At 60.7% G+C, this 25,971-nt stretch overlaps 2 protein-coding genes across 4 annotated transcripts; both read left to right on the top strand.

Moving 5' to 3' along the window:
- The first annotated feature begins 21 nt into the window (after positions 1-21).
- On the top strand, positions 22-16,825 carry SP1 (Sp1 transcription factor). 3 transcript variants are annotated; one of them, XM_065654387.1, is made up of 7 exons: positions 22-158; positions 1,126-1,220; positions 1,909-3,400; positions 9,728-9,896; positions 10,017-10,216; positions 12,203-12,527; positions 16,809-16,825. In XM_065654387.1, exons 1-6 carry the CDS (start codon positions 152-154, stop codon positions 12,514-12,516), a joined length of 2,277 nt encoding a protein of 758 aa, XP_065510459.1. In that variant the 5' UTR covers positions 22-151; the 3' UTR covers positions 12,517-12,527; positions 16,809-16,825. The 3 variants fall into 3 exon arrangements, with proteins under 3 accessions (XP_065510459.1, XP_065510458.1, XP_065510457.1); XM_065654386.1 differs by lacking the exon at positions 16,809-16,825 and adding an exon at positions 12,617-12,916; XM_065654385.1 differs by lacking the exon at positions 16,809-16,825 and having other exon boundaries at positions 12,203-12,916.
- On the top strand, positions 16,047-25,957 carry AMHR2 (anti-Mullerian hormone receptor type 2). The gene is made up of 11 exons (XM_065654187.1): positions 16,047-16,059; positions 16,809-16,988; positions 17,700-17,858; positions 18,287-18,421; positions 18,746-18,855; positions 19,963-20,187; positions 22,837-23,059; positions 23,141-23,301; positions 24,703-24,850; positions 24,922-25,071; positions 25,719-25,957. Exons 1-11 carry the CDS (start codon positions 16,047-16,049, stop codon positions 25,955-25,957), a joined length of 1,743 nt encoding a protein of 580 aa, XP_065510259.1.
- The last annotated feature ends 14 nt before the right edge of the window (positions 25,958-25,971 follow it).

The raw sequence follows: 25,971 nt of genomic DNA on the forward strand, positions 1-25,971 counted from the left end.
GCGGGGCCGGGGCCGCGGCGCGCGGCTCCCTCCCTCGGCAGCCCCTTGGCGGTCACCGGCGGGGTTAGGCCGCCTCGTCAGCGAACCGGGCGCGCCCGCCCCTCCTTCCCCCCGCCCCGCCGCCGCTCTGGGCTCGTCCCCCCCGGCCACCATGAGCGGTAAGGACGGGCCCCGGCGGGGCGGGGGGCGCTCGGCCGCAACCACACGCAGAACGACGGCGCCCGCCCGCTCGGAGGGGCCAGAGGCGGCCCCGCCCCACGCCGGGCCGGGCCCCGCCGGGCCGGGCCTTCGCCTCGCCTCGCCGCGCCGGGGGGACCTGCCGGGGGAGGGACCCGGGGGAGGGGGAAGGCCTCGGGGGAGGGACCCGGCGGCCGGGCCGGGCTGGGAGCGGAGGAGGGGGCGGCGGTGGCGGGGGGGGGTGATGGGGGAGGCCCCGGTGATCGGGGCGCGGGGGGGGGGGCGGTGCGAGGGAGGATCCGGGAGATGGGGCGCGGGGAGGAGGGTGTTGGGGGGGGGGGGTGTCGATCCAGACCCCCCGGGGAAGGCGCCGTGCGGGGGCGGGTGAGCCGAGGTGGCGGGGGCGGTGAATCCTGGGGGCCGTGGGGACGGTGTGGCTCAGCGGGGGGGGGTTTGGGGCGGGGGAGGGGGGGCAGGGAAGCGCTGCTGGGGGAGCGGAGGGGACGAGGCGGGAGGGGGGTGGCAGAGGGGGGGACCTGGGGAGCAGAGACCCCCGTGCGGTGCCGGGAGTCCCGGCCAGGGATCCCCGTGGGCTGGATCCACGTTGGGGAATCCCATGGGCAGGGCAGGGAGGGGAGATCCGGGGGGGGGCCGGGGCAGGGGGTGGGGAAGGGGGGGGCCAGGGAGTGTCCCGGGCGGGCGGGGAGGAGCCGGGGCCTGGAGCGGGGCCGGGTCCTCCCCCGCCTGTCCCGCTGCCAGCTCCCCTTGGCAGCTCCCTCCGCTTCCCAGCCCCTTCGCGCCAGCGACACGGGGCCCCCCCCGGAGTGCCAGCCGACGTGACGTGTCCCCCCGCCCGGCCCGTGACACCCCATCTGCCCTCGCGCCCCCGATCCCCAGCTCCCGCCCGAAAATGTCTGTAATTCCTGCTGTCGTTTCCCACCCGCACAGACCAAGAGAGTCCCGAGGAGATGGCGCCAGTGAAGCCCGAGAAGGGCGAAGGAGACGCCAGCAGCACCAGCAGCGCGGGCGGTGGGGAGGGCCAGGTGAGTGCGGGGAGGGGACCAACAGCCCCGAGCCGCCGGCCCCAGGGAACTCGCTGTCCCCGTGGCAAAGTCCAGGGCCGGGCCGAGGTGTTTGTTTGGCCCAGCCGAGCGTTACGGCGGCTCCGCTCCCCGGGGAGAGGAAGAGAAAGGGTGAGCGAGCACCGAGGGACGGTGACGCTGCCAAACGCCCCGCTGGAGCACTGACCCACAGCGCCCGCGCCTCCCCCTCCTCCCCCAGCTCCGCACTGTGCCCTCGAAAACACGACAGTTCCAGTGCTCCCAGTAAACACCGCAGCCCCCACTGGCCCTTCTCCAGGGCGCAGTGCCCAGAGACGACTGTACTTCCCCAGAATTGTTCTCCCGTGGGGAGATTTGCCCGCTCTGGGGTGGAGGAGATGGCTCCTGTCTCTCCTCCCCTTTTCCGTGCAGCCTCTCTCCCCTTTCCTCCCTCCCAGAGGGCTTTTCCCTGCGGGTTCACCCTGTCCTGGCCTGACAGCTCTGTGTCTGGCAGCTGTATTTTTCCGGCTGTGGGTGGGTATTCTCAGGAAGGAGTGTTTATCTTTTCCAAGTACGCTCCTCCCTGCTTTCTCTTTTAATTTTTTTTTTTTCTCCTCTTTTTTTTTTTTAATTTTCGCCCTGCCCAGCGGGGCTGCCTCCGCCTTCCTTAACTCCTCCTTCTCCTTCCCAGGAGTCGCAGCCTTCCCCGCTGGCTCTGCTGGCGGCCACCTGCAGCCGCATCGAGTCTCCCAATGAGAACTCCAACAGCTCGCAGGGCCAGCAGGGCGGGAGCGGCGAGCTGGACCTGACGGCCGCTGCCGCTCAGATCGCCCAGTCCGCCAACGGCTGGCAGATCATCTCCGCCGGCTCCAGCACGCCGACGGCCTCCAAAGAACAGGGCGGCAATGGCAGCAACGGTGGGGACGGCTCCAAAAGCCGTCCCGTGAGCGCGGGGCAGTACGTGGTCACGACCGCGTCGGGTTTGCAGAACCAGCAGGTGCTCACGGGCCTGCCGGGGGTCATCCCGAATATCCAGTACCAGGTCATTCCTCAGTTCCAAACCATCGACGGGCAGCAGCTCCAGTTCGCCACCACCCCTGCCCAAGTCAACGTGCAGCAGGATGCGTCTGGGCAGCTCCAGATCATCCCCGGCACCAACCAGCAGATCATCACGAGCCGAGCGGGGACGAGTAACCTCATCGCCATGCCCAACCTGCTGCAGCAGGCCGTCCCCATCCAGGGCGTGGGTTTGGCCAACAACAGCCTCTCGGGGCAAACCCAGTACGTGGCCAACGTCCCCGTGGCTCTAAACGGCAACATCACCTTGCTGCCCGTCAACAGCGTGGCCGCCAGCCTGGCCCCCACCTCGCAGACGGTGACGCTGAGCGGCTCCGGTTCTCCGGACAGCAGCTCCCAGCCTGTCACTTCGGGCGCCGCCGTCAGTTCCACCAACACGGCCACGTCCCATGCCAGCTCCGGCGCCTTTTTTACCAATGCCAACAGTTACTCCACCACCACTACCACCAGTAACGTGGGGATCATGAATTTTTCCACCGGCGCCACGGTGGGAACCAACGTCCAGGCGCAGACGCCCCAGAGGGTCGGCAGCGGCCCCAGCTCGGACTCTCTGCAGAGCCAGGTTTCGGGGGTGGCTTTGCAGACGGGGGCACAGAAAGAGGGGGAGCAGAGCCAGCAGTCGCAGCAGCAGCAGATCCTCATCCAGCCACAGCTGGTCCAAGGAGGGCAGACGATCCAAGCCCTGCAGACCACCCCTCTCTCCAGCCAGACCTTCGCCACCCAAGCCATCTCCCAAGACGCCCTGCAGAACCTGCAGCTCCAAGCCGTCCCCAACTCTGGGCCCATCATCATCCGCACGCCCACGGTCGGTCCCAACGGCCAGGTGAGCTGGCAGACCATCCAGCTCCAAAACCTCCAGGTTCAGAACCCCCAGGCGCAGACAATCACCTTGGCCCCCATGCAGGGAGTGTCACTGGGCCAAACGGGCAGCACCAGCACCGCGCTCACCCCCATCGCCTCCCTCCCCAGTGGCACCGTCACCGTCAACGCCGCCCAGCTCTCCTCCGTGCCGGGCCTCCAGACTATTAACCTCAGTGCCTTGGGAGCCTCGGGGATCCAGGTGCACCAGCTGCAGGGGCTGCCGCTCGCCATCGCCAATGCCGCCGGTAGGTTCTTTCTGTCTCGGTTTCGTTTTCCATAGCCTGGCGAGAGGAAATGGAAGGCGAAACGAAGCGGCCTGGCCGCTGCCCTGCGCCGTCTGGGCTTTGTGGGGTGCCAGGGGGGCGATCGATGCCAAAGAGCTTTGGCGAGTTGGGAAGGAAGTTGTTAAAGCTCTGCCAATCACCAAGAGACACTGAAGCTCGTTTTGGGGAGTTTCTGATCGAGTTAACTCTCGGGCATGTGATTCCAGGAAGAGAAAGAGCGCAGGTGCTCGTGGATGGGGAAGGAGGGATGTGCGGGGAGCGGGGGGACGCTGCGTGCGCTGCAAAGGGTGAATCGTGGGGTTTTTTGTGAGGCTGTTGTCCTGCCCCAGGGTTTTCAGGTCAGAGTTGGGGCGTGGAGCTGAGTCCCAGCCTTACGAAACTCAGGAATAACTTAAATCCCCCTAGAAAACAACCAGACACGAAGCCGTGGGGGATTTCCTCGCAGGGGTGGAAAGACAGGCTGTTAGGTGTATATTTAGCCTCGAGTTGGGTGCTGGCGTGGGACGCTGTGAGCTCATCCCGCCCGAGATGTTCCTGCTGGCGCTGGGCTCCCCGCTCGCCTCCCCAAAGCTCCCCCGACCCCCGGCGGGGGCTGTGGACACGGGGCGTGAGCTGGAACCTGCTCATCGTCCCCTTGGAAGTGCTGTGCTGCCCGTACGAGGGGGTTGCGAACGCCTTCTGCGGGGAAATCACTGCCGAGAAGGAGCTCTGCTCGCTTTGCCACTGTTTTCCTCTTCGTTTTGTTTTGCTCCGGCTAAAAAGGCGGTCGCTAGATTTAGTCACAGCAAAAGATGTTGCTCAATCCGACTCGTGCTTCCTCCTCAAGAGAGGAGGCGGCAGCCGCTCTCCTCGGCTTGTTTTGCAGCGTATTTTGGGCTGTTGCTCCAGCCGCTCGGCTCGTGGGCTCGCCGGGTTTATCACCGCGGTCTGGATTAGCCTGATCCTCGGATTTCCCTGAGCCCAGACACTCGCTTGTGCTCCAGCACCTTTGCTTTTGCCCTCAGAAGGGACCTGATGGCGCGTCACTTATTTGATAGGTGGAAACGCAGGAGGTGGAGGGTCCCTTCAGCCTTTTTCTGCTCGGGTTTGGCGGGATCCCCTCGCTCGGCGCTTGTTTTGAAGGTGCCGGCGAAACGCGTGGGCGACTTTTAGTTCCTGTATTTGCGCCTGGCTCTGCCCTCGGAGGTGGGAACGCTCCAGAGACCACCCATCCAGCCCACTCTCCTCCTTCTCTTTCTCCTCCTTTTTTTTTTTTATTATAGCTCAACATGTTGAGCTCTTGATCCACAGCGACAAATTCACCGGCGGCCGCCCCGGGAACCGCAGCCGAGGGCTCTGCTTGGAGGGCATGACGTTCAGGCCGCGCTTTGATGTTGTGACGTTTGAAAAATACGGAGCGGGGTGCAGGTTTGGAAGGGTTTGCGGGGACCCTCCGACACCCCTGCTCGATGGCACCATAAGAACGCGGTCCTGAGGGCCCAGGGGGGGCCACTGATGAGATTTCTGCTTTTCGGTTTCCTTTCCAAAGAGGGGAAAGATCCCCTTGGAGAAAAGCAGCGCTTGAAAATGCCTTTAAAAAATCAGATTCCTGCTCCTGCGCAAATTTAGCTCAGTCTGTGGGTGCTGCAACACTTGGGTGCCTCGGTGGGGTCCCAGTGTCACCCGACTGTCCCCCCGGTGCTCGGGGAGGGGACGTTCGCGTGGAGGAGACGCTGTGCCATGCGAACCGGGGCCGATTTCAAGAAGTTTGCGCCGCTGGGGTTTCTCTTCCCCTTTTGACTGAACTGTAGGGAGGACGAGAGGACGTTTTTTAGCTCAGTGTCCGTGTGGTTTTGCCAGTGAGGTCCCTGTCCCCACCAGAGTCCCCTCGGAGATAAAGTGCCAGGTATGTGCTGGGTAAACAGGCGGCAGCAGCGGCTTCAACCCCGGTTTTGTGCAAAACAGCCCAGCGCCACATTCTGTATTATTCCGGGGGGACCGAGGGGTGCAGTAGCCCCCCGCTCCCTTTTCGGGGCTCCCTCCGTCATTTGGCCCGAGATTTGCGGTCGAACGGAGCGGTGGGACGGGGACGTAGCGGTGGCGTCCTTCTGAAAGACAAAAACTCCAAATCTTTCGTGGGGGAAGGAGTAACTCTTGGAAATCTGTTTAATTAAACGCGTCCCCAGCTCTGGGCTGTGACTTTGTTCGTCCAGGGCTCTTCCCAGGGCACAAAGACCCGATTGTCTCCTGTTTTCTGGTTTTTAAGGGCAGCTTTGTAGCCTTGCTGAGCCTTCCCCGTGGCATCGGCTGCGAGAGGAGGGAAATCGGAGCCGGTTTCGGGCCAGCGAGCCCTGACAGGATCTCTCCTTAATTGTTTGTTTCATTACACCCGTGACACCGCGTCAGAAAATAATTATATTGTGACATTTCCTCCTCTAAACTCCAGCTGGGCTGGACTTTAAATACCGTCCTGGCTTCCTTGGCTCACCTCACTCTTTGCTGTAATAAAGAGGGCGGTTTAGGGAAGAAATGACACAAATCCCGCGATATCCGGGGCTCTGCTTGGGGAAAGGGAGTGATGGTGATATAGAGACGGTGCCATTGCAGCGTGGCTTTGTCCAGCGAGCTTGTGCCATGGGTCTGGGCTATCCCTGCTCCTCCTCGGCCTCCCGGCACTGGGAGCGTGTTTTCCGCCGCGCTGGTCGGACTGGTCGGGCTCCACACCCCGTGACTCCTTGCGGAGGAGTTTCCTCGCCGGCTCCGCGCCGTCTCGCCGGCCTCTAATCTTCCCTTGTTTCCTTGTTATCTGCGCGGCCTCGGCCCCGCCGGGGAGCCTGGGTTTTATCTCCCCGCCGCAGGAGCCGCGGACGAGCGGGGCGATCTCCACGTGGCTCCGCTCCAGAGCGTCGTCGCTTCCCGCTTTGAGACTTTCACGCCGTCCAGCATCTCCCCGTCCCAGCGCGGGGGTCTGGGGGAGATCCCGTGAGCGGTACACGTGCGAATCGCCCCTCTCTGCAGAGGGATGTGATGGAAACCGCAAGCTCGGAGAAAGCATCTGCCCTCGCCAGTGATAGACGGGAAGAATTTGGAGGTTCAGGTGCCCACGGGGGTTTCTCCGTCTCTTTTGGGCCGGGCTCGGGCTCGCTGGCCCTTCCCCATCTCACCTGGGCGTTCTCCTCCTTCCCCGCTCCCCCCGCGTCATCATTTAACGAACCCCATTTATTTTTTGGCGCGGTTGGGTGGGACCTGCCGGTGAAGCCGCCGGTTGCTGGTGCCAGTGAAAGCTTTGGCAGGACTGGAGGCTTCATCCCAGTTTAACAGCAATCCAGGCTGGAATTAGAAGGGCAAACGAGATCTGCGTTTCAGTTTACAGCGTGATAAAGGTATTTATAGAGTCCTCGGGGGGCTCAGGGGTCTTGAAAATGGGACAAGGTGCCTTCCCGGTCACCCACATCCCCTCGCTCGTCACCCACCGGCTCCCTCTTTATTTCTTCTCCAGAGGAAGCGTCATTTATTGTAACGCAGAAACCTCCGGCAATTAAAGGATATCGCGGAACTTGCCGCGCGGCTTTTCAAGTCGTTAAAACTCCGGATTAAAACACAATTACTCAAAGCGTTGCGGTCCAGCTTCAAAAATACAGCCGGGCGCTGTGCGTCCTGTAACTCCCAAAAAGCACCGAGCGAGAGCTCGGCTCGTTTGCACTGTCAACTAGTTTACACCACCTACCGCAAATTAACTCGTTTTGCAAATTAGCGAGGAAATCGAAGGCGATGTAAGTCAAGGGGACCGCGTTAGAGAAGCGACTTTTGTTCCTTCGCGCAGCTGATCTGGCGGGGTGAGGGTGATGGTGGGTTTGGGGAGAGCGTCGCACAAGAAACTGGCTTTTTGGGGCTTTTTGTTCATCCAGATCCTCCCCAGACATGACCACGGGCTCTGTTCCCCTCTCTAAGGTCAGCCGGGGTGGATCTAAAAACTCTCCTCTCCTCCGTACACGGGCATTTCTCACCTCACTTTAGTTTGCTAAATAAAACGATTGAACCGAAGCTTTTTTTTCTCCCCTGATGAGTTACAAGACAAGAAAAACCTTGTCTTGAGAGAAGCCCTAAGCCAAGACTAGGCCGCTTTGGTCTTTTTTTAGGCTGAGACCAGCACACGACTCACCCACCCCTCTTCTGGGGGGGTCTCAGGGGCCCTCCCCGCGTTTTCCAAGGATGAAACTGCCCTCCTTGCTCTATTAACATCTATTTTTTCAGGATTTCAATGCCCTGAGCTTGGCAGCCTTCATGAAAGCTTTAGTCTTAGAAGCGATCTATATTAGCGGAGATAATAATCATAAATTATCCAGCTGTTTCCCTCCGCCGAGCTTCCTCCTCAAACTGCAATTTTCTGGAGACTTCGGCGCGGCCTGAAATGCGAAGAACGAAGCGTGTACGTACAGGATCTGTCTTCTCTCGCCGTAATTTATTTATCCCTTCATCAGATGTGAGCCATAGATTACCAGAAGGAGGATTTGGGTTTTTTCCGCCCCCCTCCCCCCGTATGACTATAAAACGCTGCGTAGGCTTTTGCGTCTTTGAAGATTGAAGCGGTTCTGAGACATCAGGGCTGGATTCTCCTCCTCCCGAGCGTGTTTTGGGGCGAGCGCTTGTGTCTTCTCCCTTTTTTTGATGTTTTACAGCAGCTCCCCCCGGACGGCACATCCGCGACGGGGAAATCTCTATAATCTGTCTCAGGAGCACAAGCTGTCGTCGTTGGCTTATAAAGCTTAAAAAAAAAGAAATCCGTGGTCCCTCCGTGCTGGTTTTAGGCTGTAAACACGTGTCGCGAGGGGCCTGAAGAGGTTTCGCCCCAATTTTTTTGTCCTGAAATCGCGGGACAGTGAAGCTCCGGTCGATGCCACCGCTACCCGGAGAAGTCGAAGCCGTTTCTCTTTTCGGAGGAAGCCCAGACGTGGAGAGTGACCCTGTTGTGCACATAAATCCCCACTTCCTGACCACAAAATGCCACCGTGGATCTGTCCGGTGTCACAGGTACCCGGGGATCGATCCCTGGTGGCCTTGGGCCTTAAGCCCGGCTTTGCTGGGCGCCACTGACACCTGCTGGTAACGGCAAAGCCGGGGCACGGGGACAGCTGCGGCTGCCACAAAGTCTTCGTCACCCCCTCGCTGTCTCCAAGTTGTGAAACTCCCTCTGGGCCGCAGGGAGAGCCCAGCCTGTGCCAAACGGACATTTAGGCCTGGCCTAAGTCTGCCGTTTATCCTTCTCCAGTGCCCTGCGGAGAAGACACGACACCAAAAACCAGGTTTTTAAAGCCAATTTCGTCGCTTTGCGCTTGTCCCAGCGGAACCGCCTGTGGTCCCGCAACGTCTCCGTCCCCACGCCGGGCGGTGACGTTCGTTCCGGGGACACCAGCGGCAGGACCATGGGCTCGTTTTTGGGAACCGCAGCTTTTCTGACGTTCCTGCTCCTTATTGAAGAAGCAGCTTCCAGGTCCTTGGGAAGAGGAGATGGAGCGAGCGAACCGGCGTCCCCGACGATGTCCCTTGTGTCCCCACGTCCCCAGCAGCCTCTGCCAGGGGTACGATCCTTCCCGTTCACTCGTCCTCGCCGGAGCTGCCGATAAACAGCATCAGAAAAGGCCCCAGATGGATATTTTGGGGTAAAACTCACCCCAACGCAGCCTCATTTCCCTGCAGCGGGAGAAGATCTTGGGGGGAAAAAGTGACAAATCTCAGCGTCGTTTGCTGTCGGGGACACACGTGTTTTATCTCCACCACGTTCACGCTGCCATCTCGGCTCCGGCCGCGGTTCTGATGGCTTTTTTAATATATATATATTTTTTTTCCCCTTTCTATAATGGCAGTAATTAACCGGCGGGCGCTTGCCGATAATATTTTGGCTGACGGATTCTGCTGAAGAGTCCGGTCTCCAACCCACTTGATTTATCGCTCCTTTTGGTTTTTTGAGGGGGGGGCTGCTTTGGAATCTGCTCTGTAGATTTGCTCCTGAGTCGTCGGTTCCGTCAGGCTTAAGCTTGAAAGACGTTTGAAAAAGGGGAAAACTGCCCCTTTCAGCCCAAAAAACACTGGAGAAAGGACTTTGAGGTTGATAGGAAGGCGCGATTGGGAGAATCGCCCATTTTCCCTCGGCGACGTTTTCTTGTTGATTCAAATAACTTCCACTGCTTTAATCAAGCTGAGACCCCCCCCCGCCTTTCACCGCCGTGGTGAAAAGCCGCAAAAAAAGCCCCTTTTTGGGGCTTTCCCGCCGTGGAGCTCCCGGTAACCCCCGTTTTTTTGTGATTCCAGGCGACCACGGTGCTCAGCTCGGGCTGCACGGGACGAGCGGGGACGGGCTGGGCGACGAGAGCGCGGCGGTGGAGGAAGGAGAGACCAGCCCGGACCCCCAGCCCCAGCAGGGCCGCAAAACGCGCAGGGAAGCGTGTACCTGCCCCTACTGCAAGGACAGCGAGGGGAGGTGAGGCTGCGCCGCCAAAAAACTGCGAAAAAAACACCCCAAAAACGCCCCGCTCGGCGCCGTTCGGTGCCGTTCGGGGTTGGTTTGAATATTTCTTTTTTGCTCGTGTTTTGTCCTCAGGAGCTCCGGGGATCCTGGTAAAAAAAAGCAGCACATCTGCCACATCCCGGGCTGCGGGAAGGTGTACGGGAAGACGTCGCACCTGCGGGCGCACCTGCGGTGGCACACGGGCGAGCGGCCCTTCGTGTGCACCTGGCTGCTCTGCGGCAAGCGCTTCACCCGCTCCGACGAGCTACAGCGGCACAAGCGCACGCACACAGGTGGGCGGGAGGGAAGGGGGCCGCCCGGCGGGGAGAGGAACGGCCCGAAAATCCAAATAAATTTTAAAAGGAAAAAAAAAAAAAAATTTTTTTTAAAAAATCGAAAGAAACGGCCCAAAAATTGAAATAAATCGAAAAAAAATTAAAAAAAAAAAATCGAAATAAACAGCCTGAAAATTAAAATAATTTTTTTAAAAAAAACCAAAATAAATAAATAAGTAAAATCGAAATAAACAGCCTGAAAATTGAAATAAATTTTTAAAAAATAAATAAATAAATAAATAAATAAGTAAAATCGAAATAAACAGCCCGAAAATTGAAATAAATTTAAAAAAAAAAAAAAATCGAAAGAAACGGCCTGAAAATCGAAATAATTTTTTTTAAAAAATTGAAATAAATTAAAAAGAAATCAAAATAAAAAGCCCGAAAATCAAAATAAATTAAAGAAAAATCGAAATAGATTAAAGAAAAATCAAAATAAATTTTAAAAAATTGAAATAAACAGCCCAAAAATCAAAATAAATCATAACAAAAAATCAAAATAAATCATAACAAAAAATCAAAATAAATCATAACAAAAAATCAAAATAAATCATAACAAAAAATCAAAATAAATCAATAAAACCCACCAAAATAAATCCATAAAAAACCCCAAAATAAATCAATTAAAAATTCAAAATAAACGCCCCCCAAATAAAAACAAACCCCCCAAAATAAAAATAAACTCCCCACAAATAAACCACCCCAAATAAAAATAAACACCCCAAAAATAAACCTCCCACAAATAAAAATAAACCCCCTAAAAATAAAAATAACCCCCTCTGGGTAACCACCCCAACCAGGGATTAATGTCCCCAAACCAGGGATTAACGTCCCCAAAATGGGAATAAACATCCCCAAAATGGGGATAAACATCCCCAAAATAGGGATAACCACCCCAAAATGGGGATTGATGTCCCCAAAATGGGGATAACCACCCCAAAATGGGGATAAACATCCCCAAAACGGGGATAACCACCCCAAAATGGGGATAAACTCCCCAAATAGGGATTAATGTCCCCAAAATGGGGATAACCACCCCAAAATAGGGATTAATGCCCCCAAAATGGGGATAACCACCCCAAATAGGGATTAATGTCCCCAAAATGGGGATAACCACCCCAAAATGGGGATAACCACCCCAAAATTGGGATAACCTCCCCAAAATGGGGATAACCTCCCCAAAATAGGGATTAATGTCCCCAAAATAGGGATAACCACCCCAAAATGGGGATAACCACCCCAAAATTGGGATAACCTCCCCAAAATGGGGATTGATGTCCCCAAAATGGGGATAGCCACCCCAAAATAGGGATTGATGTCCCCAAAATGGGGATAACCTCCCCAAAATGGGGATAACCACCCCAAAATAGGGATTAATGCCCCCAAAATGGGGATAACCTCCCCAAAATGGGGATAACCTCCCCAAATAGGGATTAATGTCCCCAAAATGGGGATAACCACCCCAAAATAGGGATTAATGCCCCCAAAATGGGGATAACCACCCAAAATGGGGATAACCTCCCCAAAATGGGGATTGATGTCCCCAAAATGGGGATAACCACCCCAAAATAGGGATTAATGCCCCCAAAATGGGGATAACCTCCCCAAAACAGTGGTGAGGGTGGCGAGACCCCGGCCCGGGTCACCCAGGGAGGTGGCGGAGACAAAGCCGGGGGCAAATCCAATCTCTTGGCAACCAAATCTCTTGCCAAAAGGCATTTTGGGCAGTGGCGGAGTCACCGTCCCTGGAGGTCGAACCCATGAGGCTCTTGGGGACGTTTGCGTTGGGTTGACTTGCCGCCCTCGAGGGGCTTTTCCACCCAAAATAATTCTGCGATTCCACAAAACGACCCTTTTCACCGCAGCTCCTCGGGCCGCGCGACCCCTGAATGTCCCCCCCCCCCCCCAAATTATTCCGTAATTTGTTAATTTTTTTTCTTCCAGGGGAGAAGAAATTCGCCTGCCCGGAGTGTCCCAAGCGCTTCATGCGGAGCGACCACCTCTCCAAGCACATCAAGACCCACCAGAACAAGAAGGGCGGCCCGGGCGGCAGCGTGGCCATGAGCGTCCCCATGGACACGGGGGCCGCGGGCGAGGCGGGGGGCGCCGGGGCCCCCCCCTCGGCGCTCATCGCCACCAACATGGTGGCCATGGAGGCCATCTGTCCCGAGGGCATCGCGCGCTTGGCCACCAGCGGCATCAACGTCATGCAGGTGGCCGACCTCCAGTCCATCAACATCAGCGGCAACGGCTTCTGAGGGGACACGAGGTGACAACACGCTGGGGGGGGGGGACACACGCACCGGGGGGGCCGCGAGCTGCGCTCACCCCAGCGCCGCCGTCTCGTGTCACCCGCAGCCCCCACCCACCCCAGGACCCGCCTCCGGTGACCGCGCGAAGGCCAGAGCGATCTGTATATTTTTTAATTAATTTCCGCTTCACTTTATTATTTTATTTGATTGTTTTCGTTATTTTGTTTTGGTTTGTTTTGTTTTTTCCACCCCCCCCCCCCCCTTTTTTTTCCTGCCCAAATCCACGTCCCGTAGGTGGCCTTCCGCGCCATCATGCCTTGGGGAAGAAAAAATTGCCATCCTCGGAATAACATTTTAGCAAAAAAAAAAAAAAAACAAAACACCAAACAAACAAAAAAAAAACACACAAAAAAACCCACCACACCAAAAAAAAAAGAAAAAAAAAAAAGGCAAAGAAAAAAAAAAAGGAAAAAAAAAAAGCAAAAGCAAAAAAAAAAAAAAAGGTAAAGAAAAAAAAAGATTCTATATTATTATTATATATATAAAACTATGAAATGTGTTGATTTGAGAGAGCGGAGATTTTGCTGCGACCGTTGGTCTCTTGGATGCCTTATCCTGGCGCGGGTTGTGCCCCCCCCGCGGGGGGGTCGGCCAGTGCCCCCCCCAGCCCTCCCACTTTCCCATTGTAACCGGCGAACAACGCAAAAAAACGGAAAAAAAGAAAAAAAACACACACCCCCCCCCATCCTTTTCCTCCGCTTCGCTTTTCCGTTCTTCCGTTTCTTTGTAATTCTTTGGGTGAGGTTTTGCTTTTTCTTTTTTTTTTTGCCCCCCCCGCCCCCGGCCTTGTAAAAACAGCCGCCCCCCCCTCACCCTTCACCGGACTTAATTTTGCAGCCGATTTGATTTTATTTTTTTTGGCGAAAATTCCTTTGATTTTCTCTAGTCCTGGCTCTGGCGGTGCCGCGACGCCTGGAAGGGGTTTGTGCAGGTTCACTGGGGGGGGGATTTTTTTTTGAGGAGGGGGACACATGACACTGGGACATGATGGGACGCGTGTGGCACACCCCCCCCCCCCAGAAATTTTGGGGAAAAAAACCTCTTTTTATGAGGCTGCCATTGGTCTTAATAATAATCTGGATAAATCAGCTTGCGGGGGGGGGGACGGCGCTTCCCCCCCTGCCAAGAGGTCCCTGCGGGGAGGGGACACGGGACGGGGGGATCAACCCCCCCCGGGTGTTCAAAACGGGGACGTTTGGGGAAAAACTTGGTTGGTTTTCCCCATTCCTGGCATGTCCCCCCCCCCAAATACCGGGGGGGGGCGATGTTCATCTCAGGGTGCATGGCGGGGGGGGTGTATTTTTCCCCAAAAAGGGGGTTATTTGTCCCCAAAAAGGTGGGACATGGATCCCACACCCCCCCCCCAAAGAAAAGCTGGGGGGGGGGGGGGGGGCGAGCAGAGATTTTGGGGTGAAATAAGCCCAAATTGGGTCTGGGGGGGCAACACTACCCCCCCCCGGGATGTGGGAAGCGGTTCAGAGCGAGGGGGTCAGTTCTGAGCCCCCCCATTGCAATTTGGGGACCCCCCTATTGCGGTTTTGGGCCCCCCCCTTGTGGTTTGGGGACCCCCCATCTCACCCTGTACCCCCCCTTTGTTTGGGGGGGGGGTCGGGCAGAACCCCCCGATTTTCCTCTCCGTTCCGTGACCCCCCCACCCCGACACCAGCGGTTTTTGGGGGGCGGGCGGGGGGGGAAATCCCCAAAACTATTTGATTTTTGGCAGGATGGGGGGGGCCCCCCCAGTGACCCCCCCATTGTGTATGCGTGTGTCCCCAATCCCTCCTCACTGCCCAATGTGGGGGGGGTTGCGGTTGCCAAAATTACTCTGGGGGTGGGGTGGGGGGGCCAAGGGGGGGGGGGGGGGGCACCCCAAAAATCCCGCCCCCCCCCGGCAAAATCCGGCCAAACTGTGAAGCGGCGAAGGTGTTTTTACCTTGGTTTTTTTAATTCAAAAAAGATGAAAAAAAGGCAAAAGCTCCGCTGGGGGGGCTGGGGGGGGGGCGCATGGAGCTGCCCCCCCCCGGCCCGGTGTGTGTCCCCCCCCCGCTCGCTCTCTCTCTCGATTATATATTTTTGCATTTGTATATTTTTATATAGGAAACTTTACGCATTTGTATTTTAATAATTGTGAAGCACTATGAGCCCCCCCCGACCCCCCCCACCCCGCGCGGTGTCTCTTCCCCCCCCCCCCGAGACTGGAAACTACAGAGAATTGGTAAAAAAACCAGGAATTTGGGTTTAATTGTCCAGATATATTTTTTGTTACCCCCCCCCCTTAACCCCCCCTGTAATGTGGGGGTGTCGAGCAGGAATCAAGTGCCAAACTGGGGGGGCTCTGCTGGGGGGGTCGGGGTGTGTCCCCCCCCGGTGACATTCCCCATTGTCCCTATTGGAACTTAATTTTCCTATGGAAAAGTGGGGGGGGGACACACACCCTCCCCTGTGTTTGGGGGGGGGAGTTTTGGGGGGTCAGAGGATTTGGGGGGGGGGGTGTCAGAAAATTGGGGGGGGGGCAGCTGGACCCATTCACCCCCATTTTGCCTCTGTGCCCCCCCAAAAAAACACCCCCAACCCCCCTCCCCCCCAAAAAATCCCCCCAAAAACACCCCCTGGGCGGGGGGGGGGGACACACAAAAATGTGCCTTGTTAAGGGGGGGACAGGTTGGGGACAACCCCCCACCCCCCAAAAACTTTGATACCCCCCCCATTTTTATACCCCCCCCCAGGGGGTTTGGGGGGGGGGAATGGGGCGTCAGGGCCCCCCCCCTCCTGCTTTAACCCACCATCATTTTGGGGGGGTCGGGGCCATTCTATGCACGGGGGGGCACGGGGGGGCCCCCCCACTCTGGCAATAATCCGAGACTGTTCCATCTTCTGTCTATGCTGAAAATTCAACTTTTTTGGGGTTTTCCGTTGGATTTTTTTACCAAATCCGGTGGCCGACGTTAACAACACCCCCAAACCCGTTTCTTTTTGGGGGGGGGGGGGGGTTGTTGTTTTTTTATTTTAATTTTTATTTTATTTGATTTTTTTTTTTCCAAAGCGCTATTTTTTGTACAAAAAAGACGCGAAACCGTCGGATTTTTTTCAGGGCTCCTTTGTAAAAAAAGAAAAAGACAATTTTTGGGTTTTTTTCGTTTTTTTTTTTTTTTTTTTTGTAATAAACACCAGTCGCTGGCGTTGTCTGATCTGCGGGGGTGTCATTGCGGGGGGGGGGGGGGCACATTTTGGGGAGGGGGGGGCACAGGGACCCGCCGCCGAGTGGGGAAACTGAGGCACAAATGGGGAAACTGAGGCAGGGGCGCGATGGGGGTGCGGCTGGTTGTTTCGGGGGGGGGGGGGTTGTTGGTGCGGGGGGGTGTTTCGGGGGGGGTGGTGCCCACCGTGTCCCCCCCCCGCCCATTCTCCTCCCTTTGCGGGGGCAGCTCCTTCCTCCTCCTCCTCCTCCTCCTCCCTCGCATCCTGCAGGGGCACCCATGGGGCTGCCAGGTGGGTCTGGGGGGGGGGACACACATTTTTGGCCGCTTTTACATTCTTTGGGGGAGGGGTAGAATTATTTTTGTAGGGGTAAAATTATTGGGGGGGGGGTAGAATTAATTTGGGAGGGGGTTAGAATTAATTTGGGGGGATTAGAATTAATTTTTGGACGGTAGAATTATTTTTTGGGGTGGTAGAACTTTTGCTGGGGGGTGGAATTGGGTTTGGGGTGGGAGAATCGTTTTCGGAGGGGTGAAAATTTTTGGGGGGGTAGAAATTTTGGGGGGTTAGGAATTTCTGGGGGGCTAGGGATTTTTTTGGGGGGGTAGGAATCTTTTTTGGGGGGAGAATTATTAGGGGGAGTAGAATTCTTTTTGTGGGAATACAGTTTTGGGGGGGTTAGAATTATTTTGTGGGGGTAGAAACATTCGGGGGGGATTCTTTTTTGGGGGGGTAGAATTATTTGGGGGGGTAGAGTTATTTTGGGGTGGTAGAATCATTTTGGAGGGGTGGAATTTTAGGGGGGGGATAGAAATTTGGGGGGGAGTAGAATTTTTTTGGAGGGATCGAATTATTTGGGGGGTAGAATTATTTTTTTGAGGAGTAGAATTATTTTGGGGGGGTAGAATTATTTGGGGGGGTAGAATTATTTGGGGGGCGTAGAATTATTTTGAGGGGGGTAGAATTATTTTTGGCGGGTGGAATTTTGTTCTTGGGGGGGGGGGGTCCAGGAGTTGTCACCACCGTGTCCCCCCCCCCAGGCCCCCACAACCTGAGCTGCGTCTCGTACAAGGACCCCAGCGTGCGGGGGGGGCTGGGGGGGGCGGGGGGGGCCCCCCAGGCCGGGACCGTTCGCTGCCCCCCCGGCCAGTGCTGCATCGGGATCTGGAACCAGAGCCGGCGCTGGTGCAGGGTGAGACCCCCGGGGGGGGGGCACAGAAGTGAGGCGGGGGGGGGCAGAGTGGGCCTGATCCTGGCTCAGAGGGGGCGGATTCTGGCCCTGGGGGGGGGTAAATAGGGGCAGAAGGGGCCTGATTGTGTCCGGGGGGGGCTGAATAGGGGGTGAAGGGGCCTGATCCTGGCCTGGGGGGGCTGGTGTGGACACGGGGGGGCTGATTTTGTCCCGGGGGGGGGCAAGTCCTGGCCTTGAGGGGGCTGAGAGAGGGGAGAAGTGGCCTGATTCTGTCCTGGGGGGGCGGGGGGTTGAACAGGGCCTGATCCTGGCAAGGGGGGGGGGCACTGGTCCTGATGTGGGGTGGGGGTTTGATTTTGTTCTGGGGGGGGTGGCTGGTCCTGGCATGGGGGGGGTTAAATGTGGGCACGAGGGGCCCGATCCTGGCATGGGGGGGGTTAAATGTGGGCACAAGGGGCCCGATCCTGGCCCGGGGGGGGGTTAAATGTGGGCAGAAAGGGCCCGATCCTGCCTTTGCCGGGGGGGGCTGCAGCGCGGGGGGGGTTCCCGGCCACCTGGGGCTCCTCCCGGCCGCTGCGCTTGACCTTGGCCTTGAGAAGCGGCTACAGCGGCCTGCGGGGGGGGCCGGGATGGGGGGCCCAGGGAGGGGGGCTCGTGGGGCCTGCGCGGGGGGGGCGCCCCGCCGGGTCCCCTGTCCCGTCCCTGGGGGGGGTCCCGGTGACGGTGCCGTTGTCCCCAGGCTGCTGGGGGGGCGGGGGGGCCGCCTGTCCCTCTGCCACCTGCACCCCCAGCCCCGCGGGCCCCCCCGGGGGCACCGTCCTCATCTGCCTGTGTCACGGTCACCTCTGCAACGGCAACGGGACCCCCCTGGCGCTGGGGGGGCCGCAGCACGGCCCCGGTACTGGGGGGCACGGGGGGGGGTGGGACCCACTGGGAGGCCAAGGGGGGGCTGGGGACACATGGGGGGGACCGTGGACGTATCGGGGGGCTGGGGACATAAGGGGGGGCACATGGGGGGACTGTGGACGTATGGGGGGGCTGGGGACACATGGGGGGACCTGGGGACACATTTTGGGGACTGTGGACACATAGGGGACCTGGGGACACAAGGGGGGACCTGGGGACACATGGGGGGGGCCTGGAGATACATGGGGGGACTGGGGACACAAGAGGGGACCCAGGGGCACATGGGGGGGCTGGGGACACTTGGGGGTAGACTTGGGTCATATGGGGGGCCTGGGGGGACATACAGGGGGACGCTGAGGCCTTCAGGGGTCCCCAAGAAAAGGGGGGCCACCCCACCCCGGACGCCTGGGTCCCCGCCAGGTGCGGGGGCCCCCGTGTCACCGCGGCCTCTGTCCCCAGCGCCCGGTCGCGTGGGACCCGCGGGGACCCTGTGGCTGTGGGGGGCCGGTCCCCCCCTCCTCCTCCTCCTCCTCCTCACCTGCGGGGCCGTCCTGGGTACGGACACCATGGGGGGACACGGGGGGACTCCAGGGGGGGACACGGGCCACCCCCTGCCCTGTGTCCCCTGGGTGTCCCTGGGCATGGGGGTTCCCAAATGCCACATCCCTGCTGTCCCCAGGGTGGGGGTCTCCTGGGTGTGGGGGGGTCCCCAAGTGCTGCGTCCCCCTGTCCGCGAGCGGGGTGTCCCCAAGATGCGGAGTCCCCCTGGTGGGGGGTGCCGGGGGTCCCTGCTGTCCCCAGGTCCCGTGTCGCCGGTCGGGGGGGTCCCCAGGTGGGGGGGTCCTCGGTGTCCCCGTGTCACTCGTGTCCCCGTTCCAGGGCTGCGACGGGCGAGGACCCACCCGGGGCGGCTCCCGCGGGGGGGTGGGCGGCTCAGGGCCCCCCCGGGCCCCCCCAGCCCGGAGCTGCCCGCGCTGCGCTTCCTGCAGGTGGGGGGCACCCATGGCGGGCACCCACGCTGGGGACACTGATGGGAGCCTGGGAGGGGGGGGCACCCAAATTGGGGGGTGCTTAAGGGGGCAATACTGGGGGGGACACCCACTGGGGGCACCTGCATGGGGAGGGGGCTGGGGGGCACCCGCGGCGGGGCAGCGGTTCAGGGTGGGCACAAGGCTGGGGCTGCTGGGTTTGGGGGACCCTGGGGCTGGGGACACCCATGGGTGCCCGGGGATCCCTGTCCCTGGGGCTGAGCCCCCACCAGAGGTGACACCCGAGGTGTCCCCCTCATGTCACCCATGGGTGCCTGGGGTTCCCCGGGCATAGGGGTGCATAGGGTGGGGTCACCCATGGGTGCCTGGGGACCCCTGGACATGGGGGTGTCTGGGATGGGGTCACCCATGGGGATGGGGATCCCTTGGTGTGGGGGGACTGGGGACACCCATGGGTGCCCGGGGCTGGGTGCCCGGGGCTGGGGGTGTCTGGGGATGGGGACCCTGGGTGTGGGGGGACCGGGGACACCCATGGGTGCCCGGGGCTGGGTGCCCGGGGCTGGGGGTGTCTGGGGATGGGGACCCTGGGTGTGGGGGGACCGGGGACACCCATGGGTGCCCGGGGCTGGGTGCCCGGGGCTGGGGGTGTCTGGGGATGGGGACCCTGGGTGTGGGGGGACCGGGGACACCCATGGGTGCCCGGGGCTGGGGGTGTCTGGGGATGGAGATCCCTTGGTTTGGGGAGACCGGGGACACCCATGGGTGCCCGGGGCTGGGTGCCCAGGTCTGGGGATGGAGATCCCTTGGTTTGGGGAGACCGGGGACACCCATGGGTGCCCGGGGCTGGGGGTGTCTGGGGATGGGGATCCCTTGGTGTGGGGGGACTGGGGACACCCATGGGTGCCCGGGGCTGGGGGTGTCTGGGGATGGGGGTCCCTTCGTTTGGGGGGACTGGGGACACCCATGGGTGCCCGGGGCTGGGTGCCCGGGTCTGTGGGTGTCTGGGGATGGGGACCCTGGGTGTGGGGGGACCGGGGACACCCTTGGGTGCCCGGCTCCACCCGCCCCGCGGTGTCCCCGGTGCCACCCATGGGTGCCGTCCCGCAGGTGCTGCAGGCCGGCCGCTTCTCGGCCGTGTGGCGGGGCACCCTGCACCAGCGGCCCGTGGCCATCAAGGCGTTCGCGGCGGGGGGGGCCGGGCGCTTCGCGGCCGAGCGGGCGGTGCTGGCGCTGCCGCTCATGGAGCACGACAATGTCACCCGGCTGCTGGGGACGCGGGCGGCCGGGCCCCGAGCGCGGGGGGGGCTCCTGGTGCTGCAGCTCTACCCGGGGGTGAGTGCGCGGGGGGGGCGTGTGCACGGGGTGCTAGGGGTGCGCACGGGTGCGCATGGGTGCTGGGGTGTGCACGGGGTGCTAGGGTGTGCATGGGTGTGCATGGGTGCTGGGGTGTGCATAAGGTGCTAAGGGGGTGCATGGGTGCACATGGGTGCTGGGGTGTGCACGGGGTGCTAGGGGTGCGCATGGGTGCGCATAAGGTGCTAAGGGTGCGGATGGGTGTGCATGGGTGCTGGGGTGTGCATAGGGTGCTAGGGGTGCGCATAAGGTGCTAAGGGTGCATATAGACGTGAATGGGTACTGGGGTGTGCACGGGGTGCTAGGGGTGCGCATGGGTGTGCATAAGGTGCTAAGGGGGTGCATGGGTGCACATGGGTGCTGGGGTGTGCACGGGGTGCTAGGGGTGCGCATGGGTGTGCATGGGTGCTGGGGTGTGCACGGGGTGCTAGGGGTGCGCACGGGTGCGCATGGGTGCTGGGGTGTGCACGGGGTGCTAGGGGTGTGCATGGGTGTGCATGGGTGCTGGGGTGTGCATAAGGTGCTAAGGGGGTGCATGGGTGCACATGGGTGCTGGGGTGTGCACGGGGTGCTAGGGGTGCGCATGGGTGCGCATAAGGTGCTAAGGGTGCGGATGGGTGTGCATGGGTGCTGGGGTGTGCATAGGGTGCTAGGGGTGCGCATAAGGTGCTAAGGGTGCATATAGACGTGAATGGGTACTGGGGTGTGCACGGGGTGCTAGGGGTGCGCATGGGTGTGCATAAGGTGCTAAGGGGGTGCATGGGTGCACATGGGTGCTGGGGTGTGCACGGGGTGCTAGGGGTGCGCATGGGTGTGCATGGGTGCTGGGGTGTGCACGGGGTGCTAGGGGTGCGCACGGGTGTGCATAAGGTGCTAAGGGGGTGCATGGGTGCGCATGGGTGCTGGGGTGTGCACGGGGTGCTAGGGGTGCGCATGGGTGCGCATGGGTGCTGGGGTGTGCACGGGGTGCTAGGGGTGCGCATGGGTGCGCATGGGTACTGGGGTGTGCACGGGGTGCTAGGGGTGCGCACGGGTGTGCATAAGGTGCTAAGGGGGTGCATGGGTGTGCATGGGTGCTGGGGTGTGCACAGGGTGCTAGGGGTGCGCACGGGTGTGCATAAGGTGCTAAGGGGGTGCATGGGTGTGCATGGGTGCTGGGGTGTGCACGGGGTGCTAGGGGTGCGCACGGGTGTGCATAAGGTGCTAAGGGGGTGCATGGGTGTGCATGGGTGCTGGGGTGTGCACAGGGTGCTAGGGGTGCGCACGGGTGTGCATAAGGTGCTAAGGGGGTGCATGGGTGTGCATGGGTGCTGGGGTGTGCATAGGGTGCTAGGGGTGCGCATAAGGTGCTAAGGGTGCATATAGACGTGAATGGGTATTGGGGTGTGCACGGGGTGCTAAGGGTGCGCACGGGTGCGCATAAGGTGCTAAGGGTGCATATAGACATGAATGGGTACTGGGGTGTGCACGGGGTGCTAGAGGTGCGCATGGGTGTGCATAAGGTGCTAAGGGGGTGCATGGGTGTGCATGGGTGCTGGGGTGTGCACAGGGTGCTAGGGGTGCGCATGGGTGTGCATAAGGTGCTAAGGGGGTGCATGGGTGTGCATGGGTGCTGGGGTGTGCACAGGGTGCTAGGGGTGCGCACGGGTGTGCATAAGGTGCTAAGGGGGTGCATGGGTGTGCATGGGTGCTGGGGTGTGCATAGGGGTGCTAGGGGTGCGCATAAGGTGCTAAGGGTGCATATAGACGTGAATGGGTATTGGGGTGTGCACGGGGTGCTAAGGGTGCGCACGGGTGCGCATAAGGTGCTAAGGGTGCATATAGACATGAATGGGTACTGGGGTGTGCACGGGGTGCTAGGGGTGCGCATGGGTGTGCATAAGGTGCTAAGGGGGTGCATGGGTGTGCATGGGTGCTGGGGTGTGCACAGGGTGCTAGGGGTGCGCATGGGTGTGCATAAGGTGCTAAGGGGGTGCATGGGTGTGCATGGGTGCTGGGGTGTGCACAGGGTGCTAGGGGTGCGCACGGGTGTGCATAAGCTGCTAAGGGTGCATGTAGACGTGAATGGGTATTGGGGTGTGCACAGGGTGCTAGGGGTGCGCATGGGTGCACATAAGGTGCTAAGGGTGCGGATGGGTGTGCATGGGTGCTGGGGTGTGCACGGGGTGCTAAGGGTGTGCACGGGTGTGCATAAAGTGCTAAGGGTGCATATAGACATGAATGGGTACTGGGGTGTGCACGGGGTGCTAAGGGTGTGCACGGGGTGCTAAGGGTGCGCACGGGTGTGCATAAGGTGCTAAGGGTGCATGTAGACGTGAATGGGTATTGGGGTGTGCACGAGGTGCTAAGGGTGCGCACGGGTGTGCATAAGGTGCTAAGGGTGCGGATCGGTGTGCATGGGTGCTGGGGTGTGCATGGGGTGCTAAGGGGGTACATGGGTGTGCATAAGGTGCTAAGGGTGTGCCTGAGGTGCACATGGGTGTGAATGAGGTGCTAAGGGTGTGCTTGGGGTGCACATGGGTGTGCACGGGGTGCTAAGGGAGTGCATGGCGTGTACACATGTGTGCACAGGCTGCTCGGGGTGCACATGGGGTGTCAGGGTGCACACGTGTGTGCCGGGGCTGCTGAGGTGCCCGCGCAGACACGGGTGCCCCCGTGAGCTGTTGGGGGGACAGCGGGGTTGTGCACGGAGCGGCTGCCCCGTGTCCCCACGCGTGTCCCCACGCGTGTCCCCAGGGCTCCCTGCGCCACTTCCTGGGGCAGCACGTGGGGACATGGGCCACCAGCGTGCGCCTGGCGCTGTCCCTGGCCCGCGGGCTGGCCTTCCTGCACCAGGAGCTCTGGCGCGACGGTGAGTGCACCGAGCTCGCCCGGCCTCTGCGGGGGCGTCCCCACGTGTCACCGTGTCCCCACGTGTCACCGTGTCCCCCAGGCCTGTACAAGCCCAGCGTGGTGCACCGGGACCTGAGCAGCCAGAACGTGCTGGTGCGGGAGGACGGGACCTGCGCCATCGGGGACTTCGGGCTGGCGCTGGCGCTGCCGCCGCGCGCCCAGGCTGGCACCGGCGCCCACCACGCCGTGCCCATCCGCAAGGTGTGGGGACAGAGGGGAAATGGGGACAGTGGTGGGGACAGGGGGACGGGGAAAGGGACAGAGGTGGGGACGAGGATGGGGATGGAGAAGGGGATGGGGACGGCGCTGCTGGCAGCGGGTGCGGGTGCAAGCGCAGCCCTGGTGCAAGCTGAGCGCTCGTCCATGTGCAAGCACGGCCCTGGTGCAGGGTGGGACCTGGTGCATGTGCAAGCACGGCCCTGGTGCAAGGCCTTATGCTTGTGCACGTGCATACAGCCCTGGTGCAAGCCTTGCCGCGTTGCATGTACACATGTGGCCCTGGTACAAGCTGTACCCTCATGCACGTGCACACATGATCCTGGTACAACCCTTAACCCTCGTGCACGTACACACACGACCCTTGTGCAAGCTGTGCCCTTGTGCACATGCATGCACAACCCTGGTGCAACCCTTAACCCTTGTGCATGCACGACCCTGGTGCAAGCTTTACCCTCGTGCACATGCAGACACGACCCTGGTGCAACCCTTAACCCTCATGCACATGCACGCACGACCCTGGTGCAACCCTTAACCCTTATGCACATGCACATGCAGCCCTAGTGCAACCCTTAACCCTCGTGCACGCATGACCCTGGTGCAAGCTTTACCCTCACGCACGTGCACGCACGACCCTGGTGCAAGCTCTCCCCTCGTGCACATGCACACACGACCCTTGTGCAAGCTCTCCCCTCGTGTACATGCACACATGACCCTGCTGCAACCTTTAACCCTCATGCATGTGCACACACGATCCTAGTGCAACCCTTAACCCTCATGCACATGCACACACAGCCCTAGTGCAACCCTTAACCCTCGCGCACGCATGACCCTGGTACAAGCTTTACCCTCACGCACGTGCACACACGACCCTGGTGCAAGCTCTCCCCTCGTGCACATGCACACACAACCCTGGTGCAACCCTTAACCCTCATGCACATGCACACGCAGTCCTAGTGCAACCCTTAACCCTCGTGCACGCATGACCCTGGTACAAGCTTTACCCTCACGCACGTGCACACACGACCCTGGTGCAAGCTCTCCCCTCGTGCACATGCACACACGACCCTGGTGCAACCCTTAACCCTCATGCACATGCACACACAGCCCTAGTGCAACCCTTAACCCTCGTGCACGCATGACCCTGGTGCAAGCTTTACCCTCACGCACGTGCACGCACGACCCTTGTGCAAGCTCTCCCCTCATGCACATGCACACACGACCCTGGTGCAACCCTTAACCCTCATGCACATGCACACACGACCCTAGTGCAACCCTTAACCCTCGTGCACATGCCCGCACGGCCCCTGCACAAGCCCGTGTGGCGCCATCCGTGTGCGCCCCATCCCCGCGCCCCCCGTGCCCCACGCACCCCACCGTGCACAGGCGGGCACCCAGCGCTACCTGGCCCCCGAAATCCTGGACGAGAGCCTGGACCTGCGCTCCTGGGGCCGCGCGCTGCGCCAAGCCGACGTCTACGCCCTGGCGCTGCTGCTCTGGGAGATCCTGTCGCGCTGCCAAGCCCTCAGCCCCGGTGAGCACCCATGGGCGCCCCCCGGGGGACCCCGTCCCGTCCCCACGCTGACCCCCGGCCGTGCCCCGCAGGAGCCCCCGTGCCCGCGTTCCGGCTGGCGTACGAGGCTGAGCTGGGCGCCAGCCCCACGGGCGCGGAGCTGCGGCGCTTGGCCGTGGACGAGGGACGGCGGCCGCTCATCCCCCCGCCTGGCACCGCGGCCCCCCGGTCAGTCGGCACCCGTGGGTGGCCGGGGGGGGGGGTCCTGCATGGGTGTCCCCGGGGTGCCCATGGCTGGGGGGTCTCTGTCTGGGTGCTGGGGGGTGTTTGGGGGTGCCCATGGCTGGGGGGTCTCTGTCTGGGTGCTGGGGGGTGTTTGGGGGTGCCCATGGCTGGGGGGTCTCTGTCTGGGTGCTGGGGGGTGTTTGGGGGTGCCCATGGCTGGGGGTCCCTGTCTTGGTGCTGGGGGGTGTTTGGGGGTGCCCATGGCTGGGGGGTCCCTGTCTGGGTGCTGGGGGGTGTTTGGGGGTGCCCATGGCTGGGGGGTCCCTGTCTGGGTGCTGGGGGGTGTTTGGGGGTGCCCATGGCTGGGGGGTCCCTGTCTGGGTGCTCAGGGGTATTTGGGGGTGCCCAGGACTGGGGGGTCCCTGTCTGGGTGCTGGGGGGCGTTTGGGGGCACCCACGGATGCCCCTGCCCAATGTGGGGGTCCCTACTTGGGTGCATCATGTGCAGGGGGCCCCTGCCTGGTTGGGGGGGGGGGTGTCCCTGTTTTGGGGTCCCCCTGCCCGAGGGTGGTGTCTGTGCTCGGGGGGGGTCCCAGCCTTAGTGGGGCTGCCTCTACTTGGGGGGGTCCCGGCGTCCCCCACTGAGCCGGGGGGGGTCCCACAGCCCGGGGGGCCCTGCCGGAGCTGCTGGAGGATTGTTGGGACCCCGACCCCGAGGCGCGGCTCTCGGCCGAGCGGGCGCTGCAGCGGCTGCAGCGCTTGGCTGCGGGGCCCCCCCCGGCCGCCGGGGCCCCCCCGGCCCCCCCCGAGCCCCCCCCGCCCGCCACCCCCCCGGGGGACCCCGGCGTCCGGGCTGCCGCCCCCCCCGCAGCGGGGCGAGAGGTGGGTGCGGAGGGAAACTGAGGCACGGGGGGGGC

The sequence above is a fragment of the Caloenas nicobarica genome, chromosome 33, assembly GCF_036013445.1.
Source record: "Caloenas nicobarica isolate bCalNic1 chromosome 33, bCalNic1.hap1, whole genome shotgun sequence".
NCBI lineage: Eukaryota > Metazoa > Chordata > Aves > Columbiformes > Columbidae > Caloenas > Caloenas nicobarica.

Coding starts and splice junctions, on each gene's coding strand:
- SP1 (XM_065654387.1), top strand. Junction 3,401..9,727: donor CGCCATCGCCAATGCCGCCG/GTAGGTTCTTTC, acceptor TTGTGATTCCAG/GCGACCACGGTGCTCAGCTC. Junction 10,217..12,202: donor GCACAAGCGCACGCACACAG/GTGGGCGGGAGG, acceptor TTTTTCTTCCAG/GGGAGAAGAAATTCGCCTGC.
- AMHR2 (XM_065654187.1), top strand. Junction 23,060..23,140: donor CCAGGAGCTCTGGCGCGACG/GTGAGTGCACCG, acceptor CGTGTCCCCCAG/GCCTGTACAAGCCCAGCGTG. Junction 24,851..24,921: donor CTGCCAAGCCCTCAGCCCCG/GTGAGCACCCAT, acceptor CGTGCCCCGCAG/GAGCCCCCGTGCCCGCGTTC.